The 20606-nt window shown below is 40.6% G+C and overlaps 2 protein-coding genes and 1 pseudogene across 7 annotated transcripts in view; 2 read left to right on the top strand and 1 right to left on the bottom strand.

The window, feature by feature from the left end:
• TMEM41A (transmembrane protein 41A) overlaps positions 1–3423 on the bottom strand; it is a 13643-nt gene extending 10220 nt beyond the window's left edge. The window contains exon 1 of the mRNA XM_044434694.1: positions 2788–3423. Coding sequence (XP_044290629.1) covers positions 2788–2888 — 101 coding nt within the window. The 5' untranslated portion in view covers positions 2889–3423. The remainder of the gene's footprint in view (positions 1–2787) is intronic.
• Positions 3424–3879: 456 nt separating this feature from the next.
• The window catches only part of SENP2 (SUMO specific peptidase 2), a 33093-nt gene continuing 16366 nt past the window's right edge, over positions 3880–20606 (top strand). For 5 of the 6 annotated variants that reach the window (XM_044434640.1, XM_044434616.1, XM_044434624.1 and 2 more), the window contains exons 1-10: positions 3880–4020; positions 5459–5514; positions 7175–7284; positions 8419–8494; positions 10550–10631; positions 11560–11716; positions 14633–14736; positions 15422–15504; positions 16926–16971; positions 18348–18408. In XM_044434640.1, the coding sequence (XP_044290575.1) occupies positions 3911–4020; positions 5459–5514; positions 7175–7284; positions 8419–8494; positions 10550–10631; positions 11560–11716; positions 14633–14736; positions 15422–15504; positions 16926–16971; positions 18348–18408 (885 nt within the window). In that variant the 5' untranslated portion in view covers positions 3880–3910. The other variant, XM_044434657.1, reaches the window with a different exon arrangement.
• Positions 18907–20437, top strand: LOC123033159 (annotated as a pseudogene).

The raw sequence follows: 20606 nt of genomic DNA, 5'->3' as shown, positions 1-20606 counted from the left end.
AAAATACAGCCTTAATTACTACAAGATGTTTGCTGAGTTAGGAATTTCACAAAAGAATTGCAGTGAATTCTGGTACCTGTGGGGTGTGATGGGCTACTGCTTAGCTTTGATTTTGTGGTAAAGACAGGCTGGTGGTTTTACAACTGCTTAAAACTTAACTGAACAGTTATTCAAACTCCTGAAATGTATATAACCTAAAGTCAAAAGAAATAGAATAAAATCAGCAATATTCTCTAGCTTGAGAAGAGAGATCTTTAAAAGCTACTGACAGAAGTCAGGCATGAGAATCATTACATGATTGGTGTTGTTGAAAGATTGTAAAAATCAGATACAAATTATAAATATAAACATTGCTATAGTTAGTGTTCTGGAAAGAGCCAGCCCTCCTCCCCTCCCTGGGTTCTTCCTTTTAAGATTTAGAATGCATGATGTTGCCTGGAGCAAACCATCAGAAATGCAGAGCTATCTTCTTATTCAGTGTTTGTTTGTTGGGTGAGTTTGGGCCATATCAAATGACATCTACAGTTGAAGAGGTATACTGCAGGTCACTGAAAAAAATCAAATACACTGAGATAGCTTGGAGACTAACACATTTATTGTGACCTAAGAATTCTGAATTAAGCATCAGATGATACAGGCCATTGCCTACAAAAGCAAGTCTAATCAACCATATGTTTGAAGGAGCAGGTTCATATTTTCAGAGTTCTCCTTAGTCCATCTTTGTCACTTGAGGCTCAGGTGGGCTCAATGCCATGACAGTGCCTTCTACCAGCTTTGGCTGGTCACCCAGCTATGCCCCTATGTGGCCAGGGACAACCTGGTTTCAGCAATCTATGCTTTGGTAATCTCTGAATTAGATTACTGCACTCTACCTGTGACTGCCCTTTAATGGCTTTTCAGCAACCACAACTCATGCAGGTAGCTTAATAACTGGGACCTGTAGGTATGGATATGTAAGACTAGTTGCAGCCTACTAGCACTGGCTGCCTGCCTGCATGCTTCTGAGCCCAATTCAATGTGCTAGTTCTGTCCTATGAAGTCAAACATAGTTTACAACCACAATAACTGGCAAACTGCCTCTCCCAACCAGAATGTACATGGACCCTATGCTCAACATTGTAAGCCATGTAGAGAGCCTAGATATGGACTATTGTAGAGGCATATAAATCCATTAAAGATGATGACGATGCATCTAGAGTCTTCTTCCAAGTGCCAACTTAAAGGGAGGCTCAAAGGTCAACAACAAGTGGGAGGACCTTCTCTATGGTGACCTCCATCTATAGAATTACAGCCCCATTGCAGCCTGCCCAGCACCAACCTTGTTATGTTTTTGGCAACAGGTTAAGATGGCTCTTTATGGTGGGGCTTTTAAAGATATATTAGTATATCTAAGGGCTTGAGAAAATTACCCATCCCAGATGTTTTTTACATTGTATTTTTAAAATGATTCTTAATTTTTTTGTTTAAAATGTTTGTATTTTTATAAGATTTTATGGCATTTTATTGCATTCCATTCTATTATGTTGTTTTTATGAACAGATGTAAACTGTCCAGAGAGCTCCAATTACTGTGTAGTATAAAAAGAAAAAAATGATAATTATTAATTTTATTAAATGTATTATTGCTTGCTGTTGCCAAAGCAATATCATAACACATCAGTACTGCCTTCCAAAGCTGACAATGGCCAGATTACTGGCCATTTCAGGTTCAGAACCTGAAATCACAGCAGCGAACAAATGGGCTCTTGAGGCCATTGACTTCTTGCAATTAGGTTCCATAAATTCCTATGCCTAAATTTAGATCACAGCATGTCACTGCACATTTCTGTGTGTCAGTCACGCGAAAAGTAGCATCAGATGTCGGCAGTGATATATTTTTAGGATAGTTTTCACCCTTGCAGGCAGTCTTAATGGGGAAAAAAACCCCAGTACCTTTGACTTTCAGGTCAGAGAGCAGTAATGAAGTTCAATCGCTAACTGAGACCACTGAGGGTGATAAAACAAATTTGTTCACCCTCCTCCTCGCACATAACATGAGTTGGATGTCAATTAGTCACGACCAACTTAGTTTCCACTAAATGGTCTACTCCAAGCAGTACTAAATCTGAATACAACTCCAGTGTGGCACCCTCATCACCGTATCATAGAATCAGAGAGTTGGAAGAGGCCATGAAGGCCATCGAGTCCAACCCCCTGCTGTTGCAGGACACCACGTTACACCATCCCACTCAGATGGTTGTCCAGTTTCTTTTTAAATGTCTCTAGTGTGGGAGAGCCCACCACCTCTCTAGGCTGCTGGTTCCATTGTTGTATTGCTCTGACAGTGAGGAAGCTTTTCCTGATATCTAGCCTGCATCTGACTTGTTGCAACTTGAATTGATTATTCTGTGTCCTGCACTCTGGCATCAGCAAGAAGAGATCTTGACCTTCCTCTTTGTGACAGCCTTTGAGGTACTTGTAGAGGGATATCATGTCCCCCCTAGAGTCTTCTCAAGGCTGAATATGCCCAGTTCTCTCAGTCTCTTCTCACAAGGCAGTGTTTCCAAACCCTGGATCATTTTTGTTGCCCTCCGCTGGACCCTTTCTAATTCACCTGCATCTTTCTTAAATCTTGGTGCCCAGAACTGGACACAGTATTCCAGGCAAGGTCTGACTACTGAGGAGTATAGAGGAACTACTACTTCTCGTGATTTGGAAGTAATATTTCTGTTTTGCATCCCAAAATAGCATTTGCCGTGATCGTTCCCAATCTACAACCACCCAAATAATGAGGGAAGAGCCAACTCACCCGCTTCCCGCGCGTGGTTCTCCGGGAAGCCGCACCGAGAGCAAATAAAGACCCGCCGTGGCCGTTCCCAGGACCAACGACAACCCTCCCAGCGACCGCATAGCGGAATATTCACAATGGCCTCCGAAAGGGCCAACAGAAAAGCTGGAACTAGGAGCACCAAGCGCAGGGAATAAGTCACTTGCACACGAGAGAAACGGACCCTAAGCGAGCCCGTCGACTAAAAGCGGCAGCCGTGACGCGCAGCCGGAACTTCCTGTACAGCTCGCTAACCGTTATGGCAGCCACCAAGGTTTTCTACAGGATGAGTGGCGACACTCTACCCTTATACATTTCTATGGTGAGAACGCTCTTGAAAAGTTTTGCGTACGGGAGATTTAGGGCTGTGATAGAGTATCTTCAGGCCCATTCTCCCCTTCGCGGTACCCACGAAGTTCAGGTCTCTTTTCTTCCGACTCTGCCTTTCTTCATTTGTGCATAAGAAGGAGGCTGGTCATTTTACTTTGCAAGGGTTGTCCAGAACAGCAACATGATTTATGACCTAATCTTGCAGGAGCAAACCCATATATACATCCAGCCTGACACAAACTGAGAATTGAGGAACAGCCCCCCCACACACACACACACCACGTTAATATATTACATTTCTATACGTCCCATTAGCCGAAACAATAAAACACAACTTGGTAAAATACAGTGTAAGCCTTTAAAACTAGAGTTAAAAGTAAAACAAAACCTAGGAGCAGTGCAACAATTTAAAACACAACATATTTAAAATACCAGGAACAGAAATACTAAAATGCATAGGGGCCAGACAAAGTTGGAGACAAAGGTGAATAGAACAACTTATGACAGAGAACTAAAAAAGCAGCTACGAGAGCAATCTTAGGCAAGCTTAGAATTAAAAAAAAAAAAAAGCCTATAACTCCCAGCATGTCCCAGTCACATACTAGGAACTGTAGGCTTTTTTTTTTAAACTATCGGAGCGTGTCTAGGAATATTCTTTGAGAAACCCGTTTTTCTAGGCTCTCTTCTTTTTGGTTAAAAACAGCTTTCGTCAGTGGTTACGCGACTGTCGCTAACCAATGACGTACTTCCGGGCTAGCGTTTGCAGCTGAGGCCTATGTACAAATGGGCGTTAGAGTTTCTGCGTTCTTGGTTGTTTTCATCTTCCTCCTGCCGTCAGGACGTGGAACCTTCGCTCCCTCCATCGCGGAAAAGGCGACATCGCAGGTGAGAGACCCGGACATTGAGGGAGGGTTTGGGCGTCTGGTTCGTATCCCGAGGTGCAGGCTGGGCCTAAGCTGGCCGTCCCTACCAAGAGGACTTTGCTGTCCAGTTTACCTCAGCTCACGGGCCGGAGCATGGCTTGTTGGTTCTCAGATAGCTATAGCCGAGAGACGCCAGTCCTAAAATAGTCTCCATTTTCCCATGGAGGGCGAAAGAGAGAGAAATGCCCGAATGTTTTGCGAACTACCGGTTCTGGCGACCTCCCAGCCCCGCTGGACTCCAGCCATATTTTCCAAAGCCGCTTTTCTTTGTGTTGCACTTGGAGTCTCAGGAACCTTCAAGCTAACAAGGCAGTGTGCAGGTGAAGGCAGCACGCTGTCCTGTGGAAGCACAGAATGCAGGCATGGACGTTGGCCTTTGCCTAAAAACTCCTTCTTGGGGGGCGGGGGGTAGAGCCACCATTGATAGCCTTCTCCTCCATAAATCTGTCCAGTCCAAATTGGCGACAGCCTGCGACAGGGAATTCCATAGTTTACCTATGTGCTGTGGGAAGAAGTATTTCCATTTATTCATCTTCCCACCAGTTGGCTTCATGGGATGACCCCAGGTTCATGTATTATGGGACAGGGAGAAATGTTGTAACCATTCTTCATATGGGAGTTGCTCTAAAACTTTCATCATTTTCATTGACCTTTTCTGCATTTTTCCCAACCTAATATTGCCCTTTTTAAAATAATGTGAGCAGAACTATGCATAATATTCTAAATGAAGTTGCACCAGAGATTTGCATAAGGGAATATGAACTTGGTAATTCCTTTCCTTTCCACAGAGTTTGTGTTTTTTTCACAGCACCTCTGCACTGGGTCAACATTTTCATAAAGCTATGAAACTACAACCCAAAGATCCCACCAGCCTATTATTTATTATATTATCCTACCTTTTCTCCTTTCAAAGAACTCAAGGCAGCTTACAAAATTCTGTTTCTCATAATCTTACCCTCACAGCAACAGCCCTATGAGGTAGGTTGGGTTGAAAGTCTGTGACAGGCCCAAAGTCACCCAATTAGTTGCATGACTGAGTGGGGACTAGAACCCAGATCTCCAGAGCCAGATTTTCATACTTTCAACCACTATGCCACACTAGATCTATAAGCCTATACTTGTAATTGGGATTTCTTGGCATTTTCTGCCACTTTAATGCCAGTTCTCCCAGCTGCATTGATGTACATTGCTGTCATAGCAGAAACTTTCTAGTTTATAGATATGTGTACCAGTTCAATGATCAGTGTGATGTCTGTAGTAGCTAAGAAGATGATGCTTTTGTGAACAGGTATGACACATTTAAGCAGACTGTATATCTCCCTTTTATTACATCATATTCCTTGTTTCTTAAATGAGTTTATTCTTTTCACAGTATTCTTTTATTCTTTTTCTTTTCACAGTATCCAGTCACATGTAGAAAACTCTGATCAGGAGCAAGCAAAAAGGCAAAAACTCGGTAATGCCTGTTCAGTCACCTCTCATGTGACTGAAATGTTTTGACTTGGGAGCAGAAGATGTTAGTTTTGAGAGCTGTCTGTTATCACGTCAGCATAGATCTTTAAATAAATCTTTTGCACTGCCTTCCTGCAGAGATTTCAAACCTTTTCCTGGAAACGCATTCTTTAATATCCAAAACCTACAAATAAGAGAGGAGGGTCTCCATTTATTCCATTTTTTAAAAATGTAAACATGGGGTGTTGGTGTCTATAAATTCATTTTGACAAGAACAAAAGGCTAATTTATTCAAATATCATCTATAAACTTAATGTGGGGATATTTTTCTTACCTGTGGAAGGTAGCATGTTAGTCTTGGTTTAAATGGTATCTTTAATTAGATAATAGGCAGACCAATATAGTACAGTACAAAACAGAAAAGTAGCTATCCAAAAAAATCTCGGATTGGGATGCCCCTCTGTTCATACCCAGAAAAGAGATTTACCAGATAGGACATACTATCCCATCTAGAGAAAGTGAACAGAGTGACTTCCTGGAAGGGAGATTAAACAAAAAGTATAGTTGTAGAAAACGCCAACCCAATTCAGAAACCATGTAAGATTCTACTGTTCTAAAATGTTCTGAAGGACTGTGGCAAACTTTGTCCAAGATTCAATTTTTTCATAGAATTCTGGAGATTTATTCAGTTTACTGTGCTATAAATACCTTCTGTGGGGGAATGATCTCAGAATGCCATTATGGCATCAGAGTCTTTACAGAATAGTTTCCTGGCCTGATGCATAGCTGGATCAGAATAATTCTTGAATTATTGGGTCAGAATAGCCTTGGAAACTTTGTTTTAATGTGCCCTCTCCTTAAGTACCCTAGACATTGACATCTTGGTACTCTCAATATACACTTTCCATCCCCTCCTTACTTGTTCTACTTTCTAATTAATGAGAAGCTAAAGCAAGAGCAAGCTAACTTGTCTTCATAAATATAATCTTGTTTTCATAAATAGGCGACAGTGTTCTCTGATGCCTTTTGGGGCTAGAGTCTATCTTCTGTAATATTAATACATGTGAGAGCTGCTTTGATGACTTTTTCATTTATTTGTATATACAGTAATACTTAAATTGGATTTATTTAAATATGCAGTCATATTTTAGTTGAATTTGTAAGGGTTTTTCTTATAACAACCATTACAAATATGGAAGGGAAGTAAAATGCTGAGTAAGAATTACTGAGTAACAATAATAGTATTAAATGATATTGCATATACAAAACAAAAAATTCTGGAAGAGGTGGCCTCTTTAAGCATATATGTTAGTATGTGCAGTTCAGATATGTATATAACATGGCTGGGAGCTATTTTCTATTGTATGCTCAAATGTAAAGAGCATTATGGTTTTCTGTTTCTAGCATTCCATCAGACAGATCCCATAATATAGAACTATAATTCAAAATTATTTGCATGTCTGTAAGTGTCTGGACTGTTTCTAGTACAAAACTGATAGGCAAAATAACTGCCCAGAAGGGGACAACCACAAGAAGATATGTTTCTCTTTTGAATATGATAATGTTTTTACCACATGAAATTCAGGATATGGGTCTCCCATTAGTCCAAATTCCAAAGTTCCCAGCTAGATGGAATGTAATCTTACTATGTTTACATTTTCTAGGTATTCTTTGTACAGTGACCCAGGGGCTTGCCAGTCTGATTAAACTGCCATCCCTGTTGACAGCTAAATCTCTTCAGGTTGAAGATCAACATGCAGAGGCTGCAGATATGGTTTGTTTGCATTTTGAGAATAGATTTGAAAACTTGATGTGTGTATTCAAGCCAAATTATGTCCATGGGACTGCTGTCTTGTTTTCTCTGAAATGGCAATACCATTAAATGTACTTGAGTGGGAAGAAATCTGAAGATTAGGTTTTCCTCTTCTACCTTACCTCACATGGTCATTCTGCTGCGCAGTTTTCTTCTCTCTCTCCCTGTCCACAGATTCTTCCAAAGGAATAGACCCAGGCTAAACAAGAACTCTTTCTGCAGATCCTTCAAAGAAAGTATAAGGTCTGCATAAATGGAATGCCATAAGAAGTGGCCAAACAGTACTGGACAGGGAGAAAAGGATCATTAGTTGTTCACTGTAATACAGGGAGGCACATTTCCTACTCTGATATGTGTTGCAAGGGTATCGTGGCAGGTAAGGGATGTGCTGGTGTGTGTTCTGAGCTAAAGCAGGTTTGTTGCCCTTCTGGGTAGGTAGCAACTGGAGGGGTCTATGGAAAAAGGTGTTTCAAACAGTCGTGGTAGCGAGGTGCCATGTTACATGTTCATGTGCAACTTTGAACTTGTAAGTTCAGGGTTGTGCTTATGGTGACACTACGTTAATTCTTTGAATGAAAATGTTCCCCTCTCTGGAATGTTTCTTCAGATGTGGATGAAAGTCTGATTCTTATAATTCAATTAACTTACATCTTAAGAAGACCTCAAATTTTTGAGAAGGTACTGGTGTGAATGAACATAAAAGTTGCAAATTAATTTTAATATGTTGGAATTACTTTACAGTGAATGTCTGCTAGTATGCTTTTTAAAATTGGTGTATCCACTCTGAGGACAAGGTATTGATGTAGGTGGTTGTGAAATGCAATAAATACTAACCTGTCCAATAAAGTAAAACATACAGGCTTAAGCAATTCGTTCCAGGTAGACTGAACAATTTTGTGCCCTTGTCATTGGTGGCATAGAATGCTAGAATGTGGATTTGGCAGAGGGTGGGGTAGAATTTAGTGAGTAGATGGCAGTATTACATGAAACTTTTTTGTTCTAAGCCAAAGTAAGGCCAGTAGAAGCATAGCATGAGTTTTGTACAGTTGACATGACTAGAATATAACTTGTACACATAAAAATGCTCTCTTCCAGGTTTTTTCAAATGCTTCTGACACATTGGCGGACAAGCACATCGAACCTACTTCTAAGATGCAGATGTTTGATTTGGGTAAGTTTGTTTATTCCATAAGTCCTTAGAACATGGCAAAAAAAACAGACCTATAAAATCAATTAAAACTGTCATCATGCTTGAAGATTAAGCAAAATCAATATGTAAAACTAATATATAAAATTTAATTAAAACAGGTTAATATTACTAAAGTGCAGATAGAATAAACCTTACTGAGGTAGCATTGGTAGGGCTCTCAGGCTGCAATCATGCTCTCCAAATATTGCTGAGATATAGTTTGCAAACTTCTCCCTGCATCTGGCAACATTTACCGCAGACAAGACTACATTTTTGACACAAGTTGATGCGTTCCTTCAAGCAGAAAGCCCAGTTTTCCTTTTTTTCCCCCAGTACTTCATTTTCTTTAGGAAGGGTTCTAGATAACATGTTCTAATTGTTAGCCACCAGCAGTGAAGCATATAATGGGTCAAGACTTCCATTTCTGGGGATTCACAGATAAAAAGTCTATCTTGAACTAAGATACCATGAAACCTCCCCAGTCTCATAATAGAGTCATTTTTTTTCAAAATATAGTCCAATATTCCATTATCATGGAGTATGTCAAATATTTTCTGTGTTGATGTTTTGTGTTTGCTAGCTATTTACATATTTTAGAGGATGTAGTGGCAGTTATATCAGATTGAGCTCCTATATCCAAAACTCTTTGTATGAAAATGCTTCTGGTAGCCTTTTCTCTTGGATTCAGTGCCTGTATGGAGAATCCAAACTTTGGGAGTAATTTTGTAAAATTTTAGAGCCAGAACTGTTTGTATAAAATTGCCTTCTGTTCCTCTATAAACCTAGTAGCTGGAGCAGTAACAATTACAAAATTGGGACTTAAGACTAATTTGTTCCATTGATTTCCATGGAAATAAAGTGCAACGAGCTTCCTCTGGATTGAACGCAGTAGTTTTTGGTTAAGTTTACCTCAGTTTTTAAGTATTTATATCATGAGTCCTCAAACTATGGCCCGCAGGCTGGATCCGGCTCGCCATGCCCATTTATCCGGCCTGCCTCAGAGGTTTTGGACTCCCCGTGCCCACCACAACCCGCCTCACTGCACGTGTGCATGGCCACCACCTCACCGGCCCATGCCCACGGCCCCCCCGCCTCACTGGCCCGTGCCCGCCGCCTTTTAACTGGCCCCCTGTTGAAAAAGTTTGTGGACCCCTGATGTATAGTTATATAAATATCCTGACCCTCTAATACAGTGGTGGCAAACCTTTTAGAGACTGAGTGCCCACTTATTTATTGCTAAGTGCCAACACTGTGATAAAACCTGAATACTGAGGTTTTAGTTTAGGAAAAAACAACTCGCAGTCAGTCCAAGCAAATATATCTATCCTTGGCAGCGCTCTGACCGGCCATGCGAAAGCTTGGATGAGTCACGGCTAATGAGTTGCGGCTTGTGATGTCATCACCTGGCTTCATTACTCCTTTCTGAGCATGCGCATGGCTCCTATGTGCACTGTTATCCGATGCCCGGCTGCTGGGGTGATGCTGGGGTGACCTGGCTCGTGTGCCGACAGAGGGGGCTCTGCTTGCCTGCTGCGACATGTGTGCCATAGGTTCACCATCACTGCTCTAATGCATGCCCTAACAGTGTGGATGTAGCTTTTCTAGACTATTCTTTCATGCCCCTGCATGTTTCTGTTCTTGGTATGTGTGTCGAAATGTATGTAAAACATTCGTTTTAAGTCACTTAATGTTCAAGAAAATCAGAAGCTCTTGCATCATATAGCAGACCTCACTCATTTCTTGCTAGTTATGACTGCTTGTGAAGATGAGGGCTTACGGAAAAATGGTTTCCTACTTTTTATGAATACACTTTTTAAAGATGCAAGTTAGTATGCTTGCCTGTACTAGCTTAAAACAACAGGATGGAACATTGGCTCACAAACGCGAGCATTGAATTACGAGTATAGATGCTTCTAGGAACAGACTTACAGTATAATGTTCTCCTTTATCCACAGAAAGATGTCTATTAATGCTTTGGGATAAATATGACTATTATCTACAAAATTGTTTGTGATTGATCTTACTGTCTTCCCATAGAAAAGGAAGCTAGTTGCAGAACCCATACGCATCCTGATGTAGAGATGGTATCTGACTGTCACAGGGTTATGACTTGTCCAAGGTAACATTTTCTGCTTGTACTTTCTTTTGCTACCTTAAAGTTAGAATCCCAAATGATTGTCATCAAATTTTTCTAGGGAAAACTACATCTTCTTCCTTTACAGATTTTTCTATCTGTTCTTATAAGAAAAAATCATTATGCAATACCTGTGATCACACTGTACAGAAATGTGTTGCATCTGAAGGTCTGCTCTCCCTCACACAAACTTAAATCAGTCATGTCAATAATTTCTTGAAAGTTAAGTGGACAACAGTCATACACTTCATGCTGCATTTCTGTGCCCATTGTAGTTTTGTTCTCTTTTAGTCTCAAAGGGCAATTGATAGAGAGAGAGAAGGCCTTACCGTGTGTAGCTCCCATAGCTCTGCTCCATATTTAAAACTTAAATATATAGAGGAGAATTGTGAAACTGAAGATGGAATTCATTGTGAGTTGCAGATCTCAGGAGTCTATGGAAGCACTGTGTTGTAAGACTCATTATGAAGTTTCAGGACTCCACCCCCCAAAAAAAATTAATGTACATGTCATAAACATTTCTGTGCATTATATGTATAATGAAGTTCTGCTTTGCAGTGAGCACTTTTCTAGGCAGTCGAGTGACATGAGTAAGTGCAGAGAACTCACTTATAACTTTGACAGAGGTCAGCACCAACTTTAAATAACCTTAGGTTTAGTATTACAGAAATTTTGAAGAATTTAAAGACTGGCAGTGAGGTCTTTTGGGAGTTGGAAGTGGTATGTAATGCTGTCTTATGCATTTGTATTGCCTACATTTCACATTGTAATCTGCAATCATTTTAGGCACAATGTCTGTTTAATAATTTGTAAACGTGTGTGCTTTCCAGCATAGTTTGTAGCTGCCAAATCAAGAACTTACAGGTTTTAGTAGCAAGATTAAATTTTGCAAACCTTTCTTTCCTCTTACCAGGCATGACTGTAGTTCTAGCAAGAATAGGAAGAAAAATCATAATTCTCTTCAAGAGGACTTGCCACTACGGGGGCTTCCTAATCATAGGCATTTGTTTCAAGATTCCATGCTAGATACCGGAAGGTATTTCAAGAAGCCTCACCATACAGTGGAAGAGGCAAGTGCACTTACATGCAATGCTTGTATTCTAAAGTACCTTTATGTGCTTCCCTGCAATAGAAAATTAGTACGGAATATTCAAATAGGATGCTTGATTCAGTAATACTGGCTGATTTTTTTCTGAGAAAATATTTTTGGACAGGGAAATACACTGCCATTAAATCTTCATATCCTTGTCCTCAAATTTGTCAGTTTTATACTTTAAGAATGCTTTCTCCACTTGTTGGAGGCGTAATGCTGGTAATGCTTCATATGTTCTAGCAGTGCCCAATGGCAACTTCCCTTTGGGAGGAGGTAATTTTCATAATGGAAAGTTCTTTAATATTTAAGGATACACATGTTCTTTTGAATTACCTACCCATTTCTTGGAATTTAACACAAGGACAATGTAAGTGGATTTTGTGTGCCTTATTGACAGATAAAAGAGCAATATTACAACTTTGGAAGGGTAATGAATGGAGGATTTAATGACACTTTAGATTTTTGAACAGGTGGCATTTAGGCATCTGTTACATGTCATCAAGTCATCTGTCATATGAATGAAAGCCCTCCAAAATGTCCTGTCCATGGCAGCCCTGCTCAGTTCCTGTAAATTCAAGGCTGTGGCTTTTTTATGGAGTCAAGCCATATCATAGTTGGTCTTCCTTTTCTTTGTCTGCCTTCAACTTTTCCCTAGTATGATTGTTTTTTGCCTTCTCATGGTCTGCCCCAAAATATGACAGCCTCGATTTTGTCATTTTTCTTTCTAGAGAAAGCTCTGGCTTGATTTGAACTAGTGTACCTTGGCTCACAAACTTAATCCATTCCAGGACTCTGGTTGTGACCCAAATTGGTCGTGAGCCAAGTTAAATTTCCCCATAAGGTTCAATGTAAATAAGGTTAATCCATTCTGTAACTATTTTTTTAAATCAGAAAAATGTGAAGCAAAGTGACAAAGAACAACAGAGATCGCAGCCATCTCCCTCCCCACCCCACGCAGGAGCACATCCATCTCCCCCCACCAGCACAGCTGGGATCGTGCCCATCATCCCTGCACACACCCGTCATCCTGGTGCACTGCGGGGGGAAAGATGGGCATGAATGCGGGTGCGCTGGGAGGGGGGAGAGAGGGGTGCGATCATGCTGTGGGGGTGGAGATGGCCTAGATTGTGGCTGTGCTCGTTCAGGAAAGACAGGCGCAATCACGGGCACGCTCATACAGGAAAGACAGGAGTGATCTCAGCCATCCCCCCCCCCCCAGCAGGATCGCAGCCATCTCCCCACTCGGGGGGTGTGGGGAAATGGCCACGATCACGGTCACCACCCAATGCGGAGTTTGCAACCTGAGTAAAAATTTTTATGAAATTTTTGTTCATGACCCGATTTGGTTGTGCACTGAGACGTTCGTGAGCCGAGGTACCACTGTATATGCTCACAATCAGCCTTCGGAGCAAAAGCTACTTTGCTGCTTTGCTTTTCACTTGATGGCTTGTCAAGTCTATGCAAATTAACCTGTATGCTAGGCAAGACTCGATATTTTAGATTGAACACCAGTCTTAAGACCAGAAAAATACTATCTCAGTTTTATGCATTTTGGCTGGCCATTTTTAAAGCAATTGGTAGAAAAGTAAAGGGAGGTAAATGGTACACTAAAGGGTTTGGCAACAATATCATCCCCCTAGCAATATAAACCTCTGGCTTTCTAGTGTTGACCTGACAGTTTCAGTGCCCTGTACCTTTTCAACATTTCCAGCTTCAGGAAGGAGTGAGGTTTCCATGTCAGGCAAGCCACTTTGCATAACTAGCTATGATAGTGCAGTGTGTTGTCTAAACCAGGACTGCTTCTTGAAGGGTACTATGTGGATAACAATACATGGTTTGTAGTAGTTGTTATACCCATGATGAAATGGCCTGGTGTGTCATTTGGACCTGGGCAGTTGATCCCATTGTAGGTACAGGGTAGTGGTAAGTGACAAAAACCTCTTGCCGTGCTTGACAGTTACAAGATCCTTCTTGCCTGTAGTATTGCTGAGCCAAGTATCCTTCATCTTGTAGATGTGCATTTGGTTTATTTTCTTGGGTGAAGAACTAAGCATTTTTCTTCATTAGGTTTAATTCTGTTGTTTTCAGCTCAGCTCTCCAGCCTGTTAAGATTACTTAGAATTTTGTGTTTGTCTTCCAGGGTATTAGCTGTCCCACCCAATTTTATGTCAACTGCATGATCAAGTAGTATGTGTTAGGTCAGACAGCAAGTGTATACTTGAGATAATTTAACACAGCTATTTATGTCCTTGGCATTAAGTGAATTTGAGTCTGGAACTTTGCTGAAGAACATTCAGTATCATGCTATATCAAATCAAGATCTACTTAGTCTAGTGTTCTTTGCAAGTATTCCAACAGGTACTAGGTGGTTTATCAGACATTGGCCAAAGTGCAATGATTACCATATGTCCACCCCTAATTCACACATGTTCTCCCTTCCTGATCCTTCATCATATTCTCTTTCTACTCCTGTGTTCTCTTTCTACTGGATTGTTAGATGTGTTTTGGCTGCTATTATGCTCTTTAAAACCTAGAAACCTCAGTTGACACCAGTGGAGAGATCATAACTTTGGCACAAGCTGTTAGTATCTATAATGCATGGCCCATTTCCCTGTCATGAGATGGTACAAGAACTGCAGATTTACTCAGAAGTACAGCATACTAGTTTTTAGTGGAATTTACTCCTAGGTAAGAGTGGATAAGATTGTAGTCCCAAACCCTCTGTCAATCAATTTCTTATATGCAGATTGGAAAAGTAACCTTCACATGTCTTAGAGGATAATTGTGAGATTGATCTGAACCCTTGCATATTACTAAGGGATATCACAGAAGTACATTTTGAGTTTTTTTTTTTAGATTTTACTACTCTAAGGCCATTTTTCTTTTTCTATAGGGAGTTCAGAGAGAGGAGCGAGAGAGGTACAAACAGCTGTTGCAGCAAGAAAAAGAAAAGAGACCTAAAAATTGCTCTACACCAACAATAGCAAAGCAGTTAGAGTAAGTTCCTATAAAAATAAATTGTAAGGAAAAGCCTGAAGTGAACTATTCAAACTTAAGTTTTGAACAGATCTGTTTCATTTCTTATTCGTAATTTTGGTCAAGTGCTTATAAGGCAGGATTAGAAGCTTTAAATTAGGCAACTATAGTTTCTGATTTTTACCCCATGGGAAGCAGTGTTTAAGTGTTGAGTCCTGGTTTGTTAATTGGTTCAGGCAAAGAGAGGAGCAGAGTCAGGTTCATGCAGCTTACTCATTTTTGGCTTAGAAATACATGTCAACCAGGTTAATGTCATTAATGTCTAGGAACTTTTTAAGTGTTCACATCTTGTACTGAAGAGATGTGCAGTTTTCTACAAGGTGTAAATTTCAGACTGGAGCTTCTGATTACCACCAGCTACAGTTGCTCCAACCTCTTCTTCCTTATGGTGTTGGTATATATTTTTAAAAGTGTGTTTAACTTTTTTGAAAAAAACTTTATCTCCTTCCTTCAAATCCTTTTGGGTTGATGTAATTATTTTAATGGATTCTTTTTCCCATATCAAAGCATTCATGTTCAGTATCAAATGTATAGTATTAGTTCAATGCCACATGTTGGTGAATACCTGTAACTTAAGATTTTTCTTTTCTGTAACTGAAAATTTAACTTTATCCTTGCTTTATTATCTTGAATGTGCTGAACTAAGTGTCCAGGGATGTTCCTGTGGCTCTTTAAAGACTGATCACTATCTGGGAAAAACTGTCACTTCATTTGAGGCACCAAAAAATGGTAAGTAGTAATAAATGCTTAGTTCATATTTGAGTACATGTACATAGGAATGAGATAAGCAGAGCTTTCTAAGGGCTTCTTTCACATCTTAAGGAAGATAGGGATTGGTGCATGTATCTACATAATAAACACCATAATGCATGAAAGGTGGGCACATGACTGTCTGTGTTTATTGCATATCTAAAGAAACTTGCCCAGTTTTAGCTTCCACATGTGTATCTCTATATTTTCAGAAACATATCCCTAATTATAATTACCATTCCTTTCTAAAAGGAAGAGCCTATATTAAATTACAGTTGAACCCCAACTTTCACAGGTTTACCTTTCATGTTGTTAATTGCGAAGTCGTGTCCGACCCATTGCGACCCCATGGACAACATTCTTCCAGGCCTTCCTGTCCTCCACCATCCCCCGGAGTCCACTTAAGCTCACACCAACTGCTTCAGTGACTCCATCTAGCCACCTCATTCTCTTCCGTCCCCTTCTTCTTTTGCCATCTATTGTACCCAGCATTAGGCTCTTCTCCATTGAGTCCTTCCGTCTCATTAGGTGGCCAAAGTATTTGAGTTTCATCTTCACTATTTGGCCTTCTAAAGAGCACTCAGGCTTGATCTCCTTTAGGACTGACTTGTTTGATGGCCTAGCAGTCCAAGGGACTTGCAGGAGTCTTCTCCAGCACCACAATTCCAAGGCCTCAATTCTTGACGCTCAGCCTTCCTTATGATTCCAGTTGAACAGCCATATATTGCAACTGGGAAAACCATAGCCTTGACTATACGCACTTTTGTTGGCAGGGTGATGTCTCTGCTTTTTAGTATGCTGTCTAGATTTGCCATAGCTTTCCTCCCCAGGAGCAAGCGTCTTAATTTCTTGGCTGCAGGCCATAGATTTGATTATTTGTGAGTTTGATTATTGATTATAATTGGACAAGAACTCCCATCTTTCATGATTTTCTTTTTTGGAAGCAGTTGTGGTCTACCATCATCTGGAGAGCCATACATTCCCTACCCTAGCCTTATTGTATTCCAGAATATTAAATTGGGGTATATTAAATTAATCTAGTCAAAGTAATCATTCAGCTCAAATGATCTCAGTACCTTAGTCAGTGACACCATATTGTACTTATTCAGATGATTTTTGCATATAAAATTGAGGATACTTTTCTTTTCATATTTATGCTGCATAATGTTAAGAAACATGAGAAGGTTAATTAACTTCCTTCTTTGAAGCTAATTATGCATTCCCACAGGAAAAGTAAGTGATGAGGTATGGCTGAAGGTCTAGTTAAGGAAGATTGGAATAAATTAAGAAGTGAAAGAATTTGCATATACAATTAGAATGGCATCCAACATCTCTTAGGACATCAGTTGCTGTTGTGTTAAGACAATTTATTAAGTTAACATTGATGTTTTTCTTTTAAGGCATCAGAAACTATGGTCCCACATGCTCTAGCAGCAAAGTAAACAGGTGGGTGGTTCTGCAGTTTTTGCTTTCCAAGTAAAAGATTGAGCATGGGTAGCAGAGCATAAGGTTCTTAGTACCATGTTTTCAGATGGTTTTTTAAATAGTCTTCTCAGAAAGTATACCTATTGGCATCAAGTCCCTTGAGGGGAAAAGCCAGAGTATGGATACCTAGCTGGATTTACAGATCACCTAAAAGCCATGAAACAGTGTGTGAGCTGTTGCTAGCAATTGCTCTACATATTTGTTACTTCTCGTCCTCTCTCTGCCTTAAATATTTTAGGTTATAAGGAATTAAAACATGCTCATTGGGAGCAAAACAGGGAAGAGGGTAGTGATGTTATTTGTTTCTTTCTAGGTGTCTAAAGCTATGGTATCATATTGTTTTTAGGGTTTGATAGAGATGAACTAGATCAAAAGGTTAGTTTGTGAGTACTTTGTTTTGAAAATACGTTAGGTACATTTCTATTCATTCTTTAAGAACATAAGAAAAAGCCATGCTGGATCAGACCAAAGGCCCATCTAGTCCAGCACTCTGTGCATACAATGACAAACCCAGCTGCCTACTCAATTGCTCAAGCAGGATGGGTGCAAGACCTCAACCTGCCCAAGCTCCTCTGCAGGTGGTGTATGCAGGCACACCACCTCTGGTAAAGAAGATAGCACATAACCAGCAAGGCAAGTAGCCACTGTCCAATCCCCTTTCAAAGCCTTGCAGATTGGTGGCCATCACCACTTCCCATTGCACCAGATTCCATAGTTTAAGCTGTGTGGAAAAGTACTTCCTTTTATCTCTCCTAAACCTCCCACTAATCAGCTTCATGGGATGACTCTGGGTTTAAGTGTTATGGGAGAGGAGGAAGGTCCCCCTCTCTGCTTTCTCCACACTGTGCATTATTTTAAACACCTCTGTCATGTCTCCCCTTACTTGCCTTTTTTCTAAGCTCAGCAATTTCAGTTGTTGTAGCTGTTCCTCATAGGGGAGCTGCTTCAGCCTCCAGATCATTTTTGTTGTCCTAGCTTCATTTTTTTTCAGTTCTGGCACTCTCAGTCAGGTATCTGCTATAGGTAAGGGATTTAACTGTCTAGTTAAAGTTCTTTTCCTAAATGTTTTTTTACCTCACAATGCTTCACTGAATCACTATGTGTAGCTGGATGAGCCATCAATTTTGGTATTCTATATATTATCTGGCAGTTTGTCTTTATTTTTCTCTTCCCTTGCTAGCATGCTTGCTACTACTTTTATAGGAATGTGAGATCACTGACTTTAGCAGGAATATAAAATGCCAGTTCCTTCCTGAAGGGAAAAGTACTCTCTACTTTGCCTTGGCAACATCTATTCCCTTTTCACCAGGAATTATGTTCATCTTTGCTTTTTTCAGCTCAGTTACAGTAGCAGAAAGGTCTTCAGAACCCCAAAAACTAGTGGTACTAAAAAAAGAGGTGAGTCTGTATAGAAACCTTTGTACTCTGAGAGTGAAACTTTTATTCTTCCTGAATAAGTTTGGCGTGATTGTGATTAATATTTAATATAAAACAATTTTAGGAAAAATGGTTTGCAAAGCAGCTTACAGGAATTATACAAATGCTGGGAGTGCATCTGAGTGGGAACTAGGGAAAGATGACCCAAGTCACAAATTTCACAATGAGTTTCTTGAGCATTGTTAATGCTGTTACAGCTTGTTTTGCCAGCTCCATTGCTGCTTGTACATTGTTAAATTACAGACAAAAGGCAGCCACTGGCAATGGCATTAGTGGACTTGTCTTTGATGTCCTTGTCCTTACCCTCCAATAGGCTAACTCCAGGTTTAAAGAAACCCTTGGCAAAGTGCCTTATATGGGCCCTGTTAAATTTTTCTGGTGACCCATGATGACCCAGGGTGATCCCATGTTAATGGCATTCTGGTAATTAAAGTAGTGCCTACCAGGTCCAGCTACCCAATGCTCATTAGAGAGCTGAGGTGGGAGGAGTCAAGGATAATTCAGGACTGGAGCAGTGGATCCTGCCTGTGTGATGCCCAAGAGTGTCTTGTGCTAATGTTTGTTCTGACCCTGACTATTGGTATCTGCTTACTGTGGGGCTGTAGTGTATTCCTGTCTGAAAACAATGGCTTCCTACTCAGATGCACGACTCAGCAAACACACTCTGGGTATTGCAGATTACCTTCCTTTGGAAAAGATCTAGCAGTTATTACTTACGTTACTGTTTTACTAGATATACTCATTGCTGAACCTAGTTACATGGGTTTGGAAGTTAAGTAATGTTTTGATGTAAAGAGACTACTTACTTGGAATTTGGTGTGACCTTCAGGAACATTGTGCATCACAGGATTGTGCTTCCAGCACAGCTTCTACCAGCTTCCCTGTCACTCTGAGACTTGTACTACCTGCCAGCCAGTATGGTGCTCTCACTAAGAAAGGAGACTGCAAATCAAGGAGATAAGAGAGCCCAGAGGCACAGGTAGCAGGAAACATGTTACCCAACTCTACTGAAAGAGCAATCACCATTGTTGAGCAATCACAGTCTATCATAGAGTACTTCAAAGAGATCTGTGTGGTCATGCTGGAGTCTCCCCCAAAGGGTGTCACCATCCCCTACCAACCCAAGCCATCCAGGTCTCCTGTCATCTTTGCAGGTGTTCAGGACAGGTACAGCTGCGGCAGTGCAAGCTACCCCCACACCGCCCCATCAATGTGCCTTAACTCTGACCTGGAGGAACCACCTCAAGAGGCATTATACTATTCAACGACAGTGTGCCATTCCACAGCCCAATCTGACCAAGCTGTACCAATTGGCAATGCAACAGTCACACTTTCCAATGTCTTGTGGCAACACTGGATTCAGTGGTTTGGATGCATCAGCTCAAAGAAAGAAAGAAACTGCTTCTCATGAACTCATGATTCCAGATGATCTGATTAGCTGTATCATTGGACATCAGGGTGCCAAAATCAATGAGATTTGCCAGATATATGAGTCACAGATCAAAATTGTCAGTGCAGTGGAAGGATGTACTGACATAGCTGGACCTGCAGCCAGCATTAGCTCAATATTTAACATCAGGCTTTCTTCAGAGATTGGTGGAATGAGAAGCAGCTAGGACAATGCAACCACCTCACTCATTGTCCATTTCTGCCATTCATCCCTGTGATCCCTCTGTGTAGTTTCTGAGCAGTCAGCAATTCCAGGTTTTAACTAGTTTGTAAATTTTCCATTCTACATGCTTTACCCATCCACTCATGATTTTTTAAAGTGCACCTTTTCTCTGTTCACCTGTTAAAATTCTGATTCATATTTCAGTTTACAAGTGTCTCCCTGTTTTTTGACTTGTGACATTTTTCTGTTATATCATGAAAATGTAAGAGCGAAACTAATCCATTTCAGATGAGTTCTGTAATGTCTGATTTTTTAAAAAAAGATGAATTGGAGTTTAGAGAGAGGACCAGTGTGGTGTAGTGGTTAAGACTGCAGGTCTGGGATTCAGGAAATCTGGGTTCTAGTCCCTGCTTAGCCATGGAACCAACTGGGTGACCTTAGACCAGTCACTGACTCCCAGCCTAACCTACCTCCCAGGGTTGCTGTTGTGGGGATAAGATTGAGCGCAGGAAAAGGAAAATGATGTCAGCTGCTTGAGTTATTAGAA

The sequence above is a fragment of the Varanus komodoensis genome, unplaced genomic scaffold (assembly GCF_004798865.1).
Source record: "Varanus komodoensis strain SLA01 unplaced genomic scaffold, ASM479886v1 scaffold1, whole genome shotgun sequence".
In the NCBI taxonomy this organism is placed as follows: Eukaryota; Metazoa; Chordata; class Lepidosauria; order Squamata; family Varanidae; genus Varanus; species Varanus komodoensis.
This window is presented reverse-complemented; position numbering and strand designations above follow the sequence as displayed.